Consider the following 13,429-nt stretch of genomic DNA (forward strand, 5'->3'; position numbering starts at 1 on the left):
TGAGAATGATAATCATAATTTTGGTTTAAGGAAAACAGTTCTTTAAAATCTGTCTTTCCGCTTTCTCAGACGTGGTTTGGCCTGAGGTTAAAAAAAGAAAAAAAAAACAGCTCCTAGGATTACAGAGTAAGGCCTGCAGCCCCCCCGAGTGAGCGCCAGCAAAGGCTCCCACCACACTGCAGGTTGAGCTTTATGACCATGGGTTCAATCCTGGGTCATGGCACTAGCTGACCCATCGAGATTCCCAAAACATGGGTGCACAATTCACTGAGTGCCACTCAGGGTAAAGTGGGATTAGTCAGTCAGCGCTTTGTTTGGTTTTCAACAACATTTAGGCACTTAGATGGACATTTAGGCACCTGTACTAATGAAGCCATTGGTAGACAAGCACTCACTGTAGGTGAGACCCTGTCTTCAAATGGATACTGATCCATTTGCCCTGTGACATGTCAAGACAAGTAGCTTGAAGGTGGGTGAGTTGTAGGAGTCTGCATACAGTACATGTCCAGTTTCTCCTTCTGCTCTTCACTGGGGTGTTAGTGGCAATATAAAAAAATTGTGAAAAGCTGACTACTCTAAATCGGGTCAGTAAAACAAAAAAAATGGTGATTCTAATCTTAACAAGAACCAAAAAACTGAGAAAGGCCTGGAAGGACATCAGTTGGCATAGACGTAGGATGAGGAGGAAAGGTAAAGTTATCTCAATCAACAGTGTTTCGGCGGGGACAGTAAGGAGCAAAAGGCAAAACCTCCCTCTACCCAAGTGAGGTGGAGAAGTCACTGGGCCCTTCTGGCTAGGGCCATTATTCAGGCAGATTCCAATCTCTTTCAATCAGTTGGGGTGAGGCTTGATGCCCATATGCACGCAGACCAACACACAGACATGAACAGAAGGATAAGGAAAAAGCTGAAGATGATCAGCGGTTTCTGGAGCTCACACGGCTATCACAGTTCAAGATGTATACAAAGGCCTGTTGTTGCCTTGCAGACAGTTGCTCTTGGCCTTCCTCCCTCAGAGCAGGTGCCGCCACCACAGGAAGTTACAGCTGGAGGCTTGTGTTGAGAAATAAAACTACACAAAAGGTGGGGAGTTAAGCCTATGGTTTGGAGTGGATTTCAAACAGGCCACAAGAGTATAAATGACAGAATCTTCTATGTTACCTGTGTATGGCTGTTGATTTTCCTCTCCTGTAATTTGTACTGTTTCACACTGTTTATGATTATGAGGATAGTTGAATTCTCATGCTTCTTCATGGTATTGCTTTCATGTGCCTTTTAACAGCTTCTACTCATTAAATGATTACCTTTGATAGGAAGAAAAACAAATTTCCTTTAAAGCTGAATCTTCTAAAGCTACAGTACATGTGAGTCAAAACTTCTTAAATATGTTTCAGCTCAGTGTGCAGTTTTATAAACAAAATACACAATTATTCTACAATGTTACAGAACTTACACAGAAAATGAAAAGATTGACTAGGTTTTACTGAACAATTTATAGTCCTCTCTAAAATCAAAGAAACTACCATTTGAAATGAACCTTTCCTGTAAAGCACTGGGTAAACAGACTAGTTTCTGTAAAAAAAAAATCCATCTATCCAGTTTGGAACCACTTCATTCAATTTAGGGTCATAGGGGAGCCAGACCCTTTCGGCTGCCAGCAAGCACAAGGCAGGATACATCCTGGATGGGATGCCAGGTCATCACAGGGCAGACACACAGAGATGCACACAATCACACCTAGAGCCAATTTTCCCAGAAGCTAATTAACCTACCCGTACATCTTTAAACTGTTGAGGAGAGCACCCTGAGTAAACCCACACGAAACAAGGGGAGAACATACAAACTCCAGACAGACAACAGCGCACCAGATTTGAACCTAAGCCCCAGCCCTGCACCACAGTACTGCCCTTCCATCTAAAAATTAAAACCAAATTCCAACGTATTATTTAAAATTCACCAGCCCGACATAATATTGACCTTTAAAAGCATTCAGAAGACATGAGCACTGTGCTTACCTTGCTCCCGTGACATCAACTCCAACCATCAGCTGGCCATTAAGAGACAGGAGCTCGTCACGCAGCTTGATCTCCCCACAGCTGGCTGCGGGGCTCAGCTTCCTCACCTCCGTGACCCATATACACCCCACATCCAGGACGGGTCCCTTGTCACCCTTCCTACGCCTCCTCCGCCCTCCTTTCTTCCTCCCCTCTGGATCCCCGAAGATGGGGATGTTGCCAAAGCTGAGCCCGAACTCCTCGCCGTCTCCCTCGGACTTGGTGAGGCAAACAGCCCGGACCTCCAGGTCCATCCCCTCTCGCGGGGGGCAGGGCAGGAGCCCGCTCTCCCCTTCGATGAAGTTCAACTGAATGTACTCCACGAGCTTCTGGATGGCAGCTTGGCACAGGTGTTGACTCTCTTTGCCGAGGTCCTGCTCAGACTGGGAATGCAGCCAGCGCTCCAGCAGAGGAAGGTGACTCAAGGCATTCTCTTGGGTAATGGGCATCCTGGCGCCAGGCGGGGGTAACCCCACATCATGTGCTCATAGTTCCCTCCAGTGTTGGAGCGAATTCTGAAGAGCAACAAACCCCTGGAAAGACAGTGAAATTGTTGGCTGGGGAAACCTCCATCTCAGTGCGTGTTAAAACACTCCTTTCAGGCCAAACGTTAGATCAAGGCCAGCCCGAACATCTCCAGCCATTGCTCTTGGCAGCAGTTAAAACATGATGTCATCTCATAAAACACGGCAGCCAGAAAGCTAGGCTATGTGAAGTGCAGTAACCAAAGAAAGTGTGCCATTAGCTTCTTGGTTGAGAGGATTCCAGCTGAGCTGAAGTGGAAAATATCAAAATCACTGTAACAGGAGAATGGTGGAGGTCTTCACCAAAAGTCAGATGTTCATCTAAAGAGAAAAACAGAAAGGCTCGTTAGTGAAAAGGAAAAAAGTTTGCTTAGAAATTCCCCTAGATGTTTAAGATTGCTATCAAACCGGTTTCAGGTGTCTGGAGTGTGTAGAGCTCTGAAGGTGTATTTGTTTTGCTTAAACTGGATTTGTTTATAACGGTGAACTATCGAAGAGAAAAAAAAATCAGATGTAGAAACTACTTTTATTCAACTAGGGATGTGAAAACCATCTCTAGTGCTAATTTAAATGTGTTTATAAATTGAAAAGATTTTCAAAAGCATCACTAATATTACATACATATGAACAACAGTGATTTATTGCTATGCTTATTGCTATGCTTTTATCCAAAGAGATTTAGGTTCCAAATAACCTGTACAAATTAAATGAAAAAGCAGTGCAAAATGCACAAATGTAAAGCAGTATAAATCAAAAGAGATCAGAAAGTTATTTTTAACAGTAAGAAAAAAACAACTTACAGATTTGATAATTACAAATGTCTCATTATTATTATTATTATTTTCTAAACTCTGTGTAGTCAATGACTGTACAGATAGAAAATTCACTGACATACAGATTACAGATTCACTGACATGCTGGAAAGCTGTCAGAAAGGCTAAATGTATTATTCTGACAAAACAGAATCTCTTCTACTGCATGGCATCTACACATACCTGTACATAGTCCATATCTTTCATTTTTATTTACAGTATACCAAATATTCCCCTATTTAAGACTATATTTCACCCTCTTTGGCGAAACCGATGGGCTAAGTCCACAGCGGAACTGATTATATCAACCTATCCCAGTCCACCTAAGTTTATATTTATGAACTAAGAAAATACCTCCATCCATTTTCAGCAGAAACATACTCTACAGGCCTGGGCTGTGTAACATGGTGCATGTACAGTTGAAGCTTTAAATCTGCCTGTTGACTGAACAAACCCATTCTTAGAAATAAATGTTGTATGCAGTTGCTAAAAAAAACTTTGTCTAACAGATGAGTCTTCTGGAGTACATGCAGGAGTACTGAAAGTGACATTTCCAATCATCTGGTGAATTTTAATGAGCTTCTTGTTTGATCACGGCTCTCCTTACAAAAGAACAAAACATGATCAGAAAGCATGTTATACAGAAAATGGATATGTACTGCTAAAATCTCTGGTACAGGTTTTCATTCGAATGTGGATCTCAATATGCATCCAACATACAGTATCAGTATACAAAAGGCATAGTTAAGGATAAGAGGTTAGTGCGGTCACTAGATAAATGATGGTAAACTTTAATACCAACATGAGCCACAATCTGCTCTTCGGTTTACAATGTAGGCCCATGTTAATATTCTAAACTGGAGTAATGGATCGCATGTCCCTGTGGACTCCATCATAACTGTTTGCAAACAGTCTAAACAGACAATCCTGCTTCAGGGCTTCTACAGTAGAGATGGCTGCCAATGTTAACATCCCTTACAGAGTTACAGTACAGCTGTCAGTTTTCACAGATGACCAAAATATTAGGCCAACCAAAGGATTAAAAGCTAATTTGCAAAATACCCTATATAGTGTATGCTTTCCACCGGAAATTTCTCTTATATTTTAAACAAACATGGATGGGCACAAACATTTGAATGTGCCAGTTTTTGTACAGGAAGACAGTAGATTTAACATTTCATTTAGAAAAACAGTGAAACTAAAAGCAGCACCATGATGGTACAGTGGTTAGCATTGCTGCCTCACAGCACTGGGGCCCTGGGTTCAATTCTGATCTTGGGGTACTATCTCCAGGGCTTTATACAGTATGGTTTCTGTGGGTTTCCTCCCACAGAAAAAAAAACATATCAGTAGGATGCTTCTGAAAAAAAGTGGCCCTGTGTGAGTGAGCACATATCATCTCTGTGTGTGTGCCCTGTGATGGCCAGGCATTGTTGCTTGATAAGGCTCTGGCTCCCCCACTCCACTGAATTAGAAGTTGTGGTTAGAAAATGGATGGATAAGACAGGATTTAAACTTATTAAGCACAAAAACCTAGAATCTGACGATTTGTTTAAATATACTAGGTTTCAAGTAAACTAAACTCTGAAAAACATTACTTGAAAACACATGACTGCATTATGATCCGAGTAGTGCTGTGCATTGAAAAACAATCAGTTTCTGCATGTTCACTCATTTGGAGTTTAAGCTCAGAGGAGCCTTAAGATAAATTGGCATCCCCTAGTCTCTGTAATTCTACCTTACATCTACTTACTTTTACAGACATACTAAAAAGTAATACAGAAACAAAAAAAAATGCTAATGTGGCTCTGCAGGCTGTAAACCTGAAATATAAGCGTGCATACAGTACAGCATCTTTAATAATAATTAATAATCGCTTACACTTATATAGCGCTTTTCTGGACACTCCACTCAAAGCGCTTTACAGGTAATGGGGACTCCTCTCAACCACCACCAATGTGCAGCATCCACCTGGATGATGCGACGGCAGCCATAGTGCGCCAGAACGCTCACCACACATCAGCTATCAGTGGGGAGGAGAGCAGAGTAATGTAGCCAATTTATAGAGGGGGATTATTAGGAGGCCATGATTGATAAGGGCCAATGGGAAATTTGGCCAAGACGCCGGGGTTACACCCCTACTCTTTTCGAGAAACACCCTGGGATTTTTAACGACCACAGAGAGTCAGGACCTCGGTTTTACCTCTCATCCAAAGGACGGCGCCTGTTTACGGTATAGTGTCCCCGTCACTATACTGGGGCAATTGGACCCACATGGACCGCAGGGTGAGCGCCCCCTGCTGACCCCACTAACACCTCTTCCAGCAGCAACCTTAGTTTTTCCCAGGAGGTCTCCCATCCAGGTACTGACCAGGCTCACACCTGCTTAGCTTCAGTGGGTTGCCAGTTGTGAGTTGCAGGGTGATATGGCTGCTGAAACAAATCTTTAGAAACACTCTGTCAAATATAGTGCTCCTGAAAATACAAAATGATAAATATATTTGAAAAATCTGTATATGATACAGCATGCATCTTTTTACACAGTCTAGACATATCAAACACCTGGCAAAATAATATAACAAGAACCTTGTTTATGTACCCTCCTGGTGTTTGTACGCTTGAAACAATGCGAGCACAATGATACTAGTCACAATTAATAATATCAGAATACAACGCAAATACTTGCTACCTGACTTTACTATGAGAAAGTAAACCAGTCAGCAAGTAATTAAATATTTGTTAATAAATATAAATTAAAAAGAGGTTGTACAGACACTAACATGGTTATCTGATCTCTATTATTTTAAGATACACACATACAATACAGTGCAGTCTCCAGGATGTTTAGCACCCATCATGTAGTCAGCAGCCTCTTTACCCTGTATCTCAGGTGGAAAAATTCTTCAACAGTAAAACTACGGCCACACTGAGTGGAATTTTGCCAGGATCCCAGGGGTTAATACCCATACTATTAGGATTAGATTCAAGAATCTTTAACAACCAAGGAGTTAGGACCGTGATTTAGTGCCTAAACTGAAGGAGACGCTCGGGATATCACAGGAGTCAGGGATGTGATGAAAGTTTGTCAAAAGGTTCAGTAAAACTTTGAAATATCTGTTTGCTTTACAATGGAGCTGATAAGAGCCTCTGTGAAACTCACTATACACATACAGATCTACTGAAAGCTTTGAAACTCTATACTTCAGACAGCATTGCAAACTACATGTGGTTTTAGGTGGATTTTAATATACTGTAGTCATCCAGTAGGTTTTTGACTATGCACAATTTACCTAGAACATACTGTATAAAATTATACATCTCAAAAGACAAGTGTTATTTTATGTTAGGGACCTCCATGTTCTAAGTACGGTATATCTTAGAGATCGCATTTGCTGGAAAATACAATCTTTTAAACACCAGGTAGACTTGTCTCAAAAACAGTCTTGAGTTTTAATCTAATGTTACCTTCCTTTATTTAATACATGGTAAGTAGTGCTGTGTAGTGAAGCATACCTACAGCACCTGACGGTTTCCATAACCAGATTACAATGGCTGATTTTTGTTCTTTGGTTGATAATAGTTGGAATAGTCCAAAAAGACTCATACTGAGCTTTAGAGCTTCAAATGCAGGCCCGTTAAATTGTTGTAATTACAGTGACATTTACATTGAACAAATAGAACTGTGACAGAAGTCTATGTGAAGCTATGAAATAAAGTCTGATCTAGGGGGAGGTTGTGCTTATATTCAGTATAAATTAAGAAATGCAAAATGGATGGCTGTTTATTAGAAAGACTAATTTTTTATACCAGTCCTGAGTGAGGCAGAGGTTTGTTCCTTTATTATCTTTTGTACATTACGATCTTATATTTAAAAAATTTGATTGATATTCAATGCTATTGACATGACTCTACAATGACGAGCACAGAAAATAGCTATGTCTTTTAGGAGAGCCTGGGCTTATGATGCTCTCTGGAGTGATGTGTCAGTGTAGGATGTTTAGTGATAGCTGGATCTGCTTAAGTCAGAGACTTTCTCGTCCTATGGTCAAGAGGTGTGATCAACTGCAGAAAAAAAACAGGACTCAGGAAGAGGGAAGCCATTTCCCCATCTTCCTCTGACTCTTATGGTTCTGTTCCATATTTAAAACATATGGTGGCACAAGGGTCAGCTTTGCTGTCTAACAGTGCTGGAGCCCTTGGTTCTATTCTGGGCCTGGGGTGCGATCTGTTTGGAGTTTGTACGTTCTCCCCATGTACAGTATATGGGTTTCTTCCAGATGCTCCCGTTTCCTCCTACATTCCAGAGACATCCTGGTAGGTTAATTGGCTTCTTTGGCCTTTTTGAGTGTGTGCATGTTTGTGTCTGTGTGTGACCGGCGATGCACTGGCATCCTTTACAGGGTGCACCCTGCCTTGCACCCAATATTTTCCAGGAGAGGCTCCTGGCCACCATGCCCCTTAATTGGATAAGCAGTCACTAAAAATTATGTGATGTGATAAAAGTGATATTGTATATGAAACGAGTACACTTCTAACCAAAAAAATCACTTATGGTACGGGTTACATGGTACACCTAAGTCAGATATTGATCAGATACTACCATCGGTTCAGGTACGACCATCCAAACTCCAAAGCGCAGACCAACAGATAAGTTGTGCTCAGAGTACAGAGACGCTCCTCCATGCAACATGTAATGTAAGTACCAGATCTAACCAGCTTGCACCACATCCAACAATACAGCTGGGTTATCCATGATGTTGATCACAGATAGGAACATAAAGTAGCGAGTAACCTCCGCCATGTGGAGACGAGCACTTCTGTGCTGAAAGATTAATAGATTTTGCTGTAAAGATGGACGGAGAATAGGCCTCCCAATGTTGTTAACATTATGCTGTGCAGCAACATAAATGTCAGTGCCAACAATCTGGATCCAAAACTTAGATAATTGACACTCCAGATTGTTATGTTACTGCCAGTAAAACAATGTTATTCCTCCATACAGATCTCAATGAGCCCTTTGCGACTTCTCCTGTGGACATTTGGGAAACTGGATTGAGATTCAACAAAAAACAATCTTTTGCGAGTAATCAAGTGCTACTCTATATGCTGGTGTGCAAAGAGCTGTGTAGCCTGAACCATGATTTTCCTGTTGTAGGGGCACCTGATGATTGCAACTGAATTTATGTGTCCTTTAAAATAAGGCAGTCAGTCCATTTGCTCTGTAATTACACTCAATCAACTGGGACTAGCTCAATTGCCGATGCTTCCTGCCAGTTTGTAGTGCTCCTAGAATCTAGAGAAGGTGGATGAATGAATCCCAAATGACGTAGCAAAAACATGGTGTCATATTCCTGCACACAAAATTCCCAAAACATTTTACTTGTATTTCACTGAGCCATAGCATTGCTGCAGAACAATTAAAAGTGGCAAAGCTGTATGCCTTCTATACATGCACTCAATAATTTTAAGATGGTACATGATGCCTATAAAGGGACTTTGTTCAACTATTCAAACTATGTCTCTTAAAAGACAAAATCTTCAAATCAACCTTAAGGATTACAGTATTTCAGAATCAAAGGTGAAACATCAATCAGGGAAACACAAGAAAACTAAGAGGAAGTGCATTTAAAACGAAGAAAAGGAGAGTGTTTCTACACAAAGCGCTGTGGGAGCTACAACCATACATGTTACACTTTTTGTCCTCTTATATATAAGAAGTAAATGAAACACAAAATTGGGAGACGAGCTTATTGAACTACTGGCTATTTCCTATATCACAATATCTTATCTCAGTGAGAAAATCTGAAAACAGGTTATCTGATTAGTATTGCAGAATTTATGCTTGAGGGTTATGGCATACTGTACCATATATCTATATATAATATGTACAATATGCTCATTCCGTGATCAACAATGAGATCATTGTGCCACAGGCTAGAATTGACCCTATAAAATGTCAGTGTATATCCTTGAGAGAGGGACACTTGCTGCACTACCATGATGACTAACGTGTTTATTGTTATCTGCCTGGGGCTGATTGATTGACCACCATGAGAATATAGTTTCATGGGTTTTGTTTCATTGAAATATCAATCATTAAGAGTGACCTTAACTGAACACATACAGCGGAAGAAATGATTTGATCTACTGAAGGAAGAACCCACTCCTGTGACCTTGTGGTTTAAGACTACATTACCACTATAATTTTGTTCAGTGGTTTAAGGATTTTCTTAAAAGCAGAGGGACAGTCTATGCAGTGGGACAAGTCTGCAAAACCATTGTATATTACAGTATTTGTTCAAGTTATTCTGCCCACTTCTTTTATGGCTTGTTTGCATTTTGAGAATTTAATGTATCAAAAAGAAATCAAATGTTTTTTTCACTTGAAGAGTTTTAGAAACTAGCAGGATCTTATTGGGGGAAAGAAAGCTTTGGGGGTTAGAGTTTGCTTTGTAAGATGATAAATCAAATGACCCATCTTCCAAACATCAAGGTTTTTTTTAACAAAAATTGGTTATTAGAGCAATAAATTACTGCTTATTTAAGAGAGCCATAGAGAGTTCAGTAGCTTCTTGACAGCGTCTGGCAAAATACATTTAGATAATTATAACTCTCCTGAAAAGACAAGGAGATGTCTTACAAATTGGTGAAGAAAAAAGAATGTTTAACAACTTTGAGAGAGATATTTTCTGCATCAGTATCGCTAGACTACATGGTATTCCTTGCAAAAGTTAAGTCTTTGGTACAATGCTAGAATACGGACGGTCTGTCCAAAGTAAATCTGTTCAGTGAGACAATGACAATTCTGTTTCATGTGTCAGCTGTGAAGTAGATACTCACTGTACAAAACAACAAAGCTGTGAAAACAATCTGCTTAAAGGGAAATGGTTGCAGTTTACACAAGCTTTTGAGGGTATTGTGTATTAGCTGTTTATATACAGAAAGTTTTATTTGTTTTAGGCAATGAAGAAATGTGTATTCTTTTGATCAGTACTTTAAAATAGCTGTATGACAGAAAGCTATAGTGGAATCCTTTTTTACAACACTGAAACTCAAAATATGTCATGTGTATCCTCATGTTTTTTCATATGTTTGTACCGGTGCTCTCTATAAATCTCATTGAGGTACATGTGATATGCACCCAAATAATAACTCCACTTCTGCTCATTTCTGTCACAATTTAACAGTAAACCTATTATACTAGCTGCACGATAAAAACATTGTGCAACATGTTCTCCCACGTCAAAATGAGCACGAGCTTGTCTGGTACATTTAAGATTATCTGAGTCTGTTTTGCCGTATTATTTACAATGTATTACCTTGGTCAACACCACATAAAACTTGAAATTCATATGTTTTCACATACTTATTTAATATCGAACAAGCTTAAACATCAGAAATGACTGATTAATAACCTGTTATTAATGGCAAATTAATACAATACAGAAATCCATCCATTTTCAGAAAACTTAAGGGAGGGCCACAGTAATTGGGAACCTGTTAATGTGGACATGGGTGGGTCTACATCCAGGATGGGACTCCAATCCAATCAGGGCCCACAGACAAGGACAATTTAGAGAAAAAGAAATGAGAAAATTAAAATTAAAATATCCATTGGATTTTGTATCATGCATCGATCATAAAATTGGGCATTAATGTAACTTGGAATGTAAAAGTTTTGCCCTGAATTCTATAGCATTATATTGCCCGCAGTTCCACAGAATCCCCAATTAAAATCACATTTGCTTATGAAGTATGAGTGTGCTGCAAGCAACTGAACAATATTTATTTTACAAAATCTAATAATCTAATGATTAAAGAGAAACTACCCCTTTGGTCACATAAAACAGTTTGTAAATACAAGTAAGCTCACCTAACTGAGCGCAGTTGATTAACACAGCTCAAATTAGTAATTAATTAATTATTAATTAAAATTTATAATTTCAGTCAATAGGCATCATGTAGGCTGCTGTGCTATGGCATAGGTCTAACTTTAAACTATAGGAAATTGCAGAAAGGAGTATGGAAAGTTTGGAAGTACTTTGGAAAAAACTGTTCTTCTTCTCCTGTTTACCGCTAAATCAGAGAATTACTACAAGTTCGTGTTAAGGTTTGTAAATCTTAGTTTAGAAGTTTTAACCAGCAGAATTTTTTCTATACAGTAGAATGAACAATGACTAAATGTTGTTCTTAAAACTTTTCTTTTACCCAGAAAAGATGCTAAAAGCTACAGTAAATGCACCACACGTCCCCATTTTAACTTTAAATTTTTTTCAATAATCTGGTAAACTGTGAAATGTATCTATTATACTACACTTGGCCTAGTGTATACAAAGCAGCTGTTTCTCCAATCTGTCTGTGTCGGTTTGCACTGCAGGTGTGTGACTTCACATCAGATTGAGAGACTGAAATCTGCAGCACCTGCAATTAGTTCTTTGAAAGAACACTGTCTGATCATCTGGTCATCTAGTTAGATTAGTCTGAGGGTTACAGTTAGACTGAGAAAGAGGACATTGCTTTCCCCAAATTTACAACTATGGGAAAATCAGACCAGACAAAGGCAAGATCCAGGTGGCTTTCATCCAGGTGGGGCTGCACATTGTTGGTGGTGGAGGGGAGTCCCCATTACCTGTAAAGCGCTTTGAGTGGAGTGCCCAGAAAAGCGCTATATACAGTAAGTGTAAGTTATAATAATAATAATAATAATAATAATAATAATTATTATTATTATTATTATTATTATTATTATTATTATTATTATTAATGATAATAATAATAATAATAAGATACAGATCAAGTTAGAGTGGGATAGTTTAATATACCTGGGCTGGTCCTTTATATCCCTGGTCTCAGGTTCTAGGAACCCATTATTCTTGGTTTTAATTTGTTTTTACTTTCAGAATGTTTGAGCATTTGTCCCCCCCACTTAGAACTTGTGTGTTACAATTTGTGAATAAAGGTGAAATAGTTCTAGTTAACTGTGCCTTGAATTCAGGCTGTTAGGAATCAAAATGTGTTACGTTTTCCAAAGTATAGATTATATAAATAATGTAAATCTCAAAATTAAGGTATCATACTTGAATTGAAAGTGAGGCCTCTTATCTAGTCCCCTAAAAAGTAACCTTGAGGCACTGGTTGAAACCTAGACTATAAATTTGAATCCCAAGAAATATTTCTGTAGTGCTGCCCAATTAGGAAGGGTTCAGCTTACTGCAAGTCTGTTGTTCTCCTCTGCTGTGTAATATAGTGGTAATTCAGTGAATAATAGATATTTCTGATTTGCCATATACTGTATATGTCAGTACAGTATGTTTACTGGTTTTGGGGCTTTATTTTTTTCCTAAGACCGTCTCAACACTTAAATGACAGATGAAAGCCCAAATGCAGAACATGCTGATAAACGTATAAACGTTTTACTGCTGACAAACAAATGTACACACTTTACGTAATCTCATATTCACAACAACTCAAGTCAGCAATTCAGGTTGAATTACCAGCTCAAAGGTTTACTGATACTGCAAAGCTATCCTTTCATTCTAATCTCCTCCAATACAATGAGGATTGTAAAAACACCAGCTAACTAAAACACCATGCTTGCCTTTGATACAGTAAATACTGAAGCTGCACCAGAAAAAAAATCATAGAGGACAATTAAACAGGACAATTGACACATTTATTCAAAGACTCTAAAATGAATAGTATTAAAAGGGTTATGGTTGCCTATGATCATTTTCACATCTTACTAAAGCCACATTATTAAATTGATTAAAGAAGCTATTTTTGTACAGCATAGACTTGCTCAAACATCTTAATGTACAGTATGCCAAGTTTACCTTGAGCACCTAAATCACATCACTACTGTTTAGTTAGCTCAGAGGCTTTTCATCTGAAACCAACACAGAAATACTGCCAGCTTCCAGTGTTTGTTCATACCACAGCTATTTGACTTTAATGACTCTTTTGCTGAAAAGTAAAAAAAAACATAAGATGATAAATTCATAACTTCAACATCTACACTGGTCTGCATCATCTGAGTACA

General features: G+C 39.0%; 1 protein-coding gene and 1 long non-coding RNA gene across 4 annotated transcripts in view; one reads left to right on the forward strand and one right to left on the reverse strand.

The window, feature by feature from the left end:
* Nucleotides 1–13,429, forward strand: part of LOC148673190 (uncharacterized) — a 330,310-nt gene that overhangs the window by 160,755 nt on the left and 156,126 nt on the right. The window lies entirely within an intron of this gene.
* pdzd2 (PDZ domain containing 2) overlaps nt 1–13,429 on the reverse strand; it is a 176,449-nt gene that overhangs the window by 138,488 nt on the left and 24,532 nt on the right. For all 3 annotated transcript variants that reach the window (XM_088629527.1, XM_088629525.1, XM_088629526.1), the window contains exon 2: nt 2,016–2,899. In XM_088629527.1, the coding sequence (XP_088485653.1) occupies nt 2,016–2,503 (488 nt within the window). In that variant the 5' untranslated portion in view covers nt 2,504–2,899. The remainder of the gene's footprint in view (nt 1–2,015; nt 2,900–13,429) is intronic.

This window comes from Lepisosteus platostomus, chromosome 4, assembly GCF_059453375.1.
Source record: "Lepisosteus platostomus isolate fLepPlt1 chromosome 4, fLepPlt1.hap1, whole genome shotgun sequence".
Taxonomy (NCBI): Eukaryota; Metazoa; Chordata; class Actinopteri; order Semionotiformes; family Lepisosteidae; genus Lepisosteus; species Lepisosteus platostomus.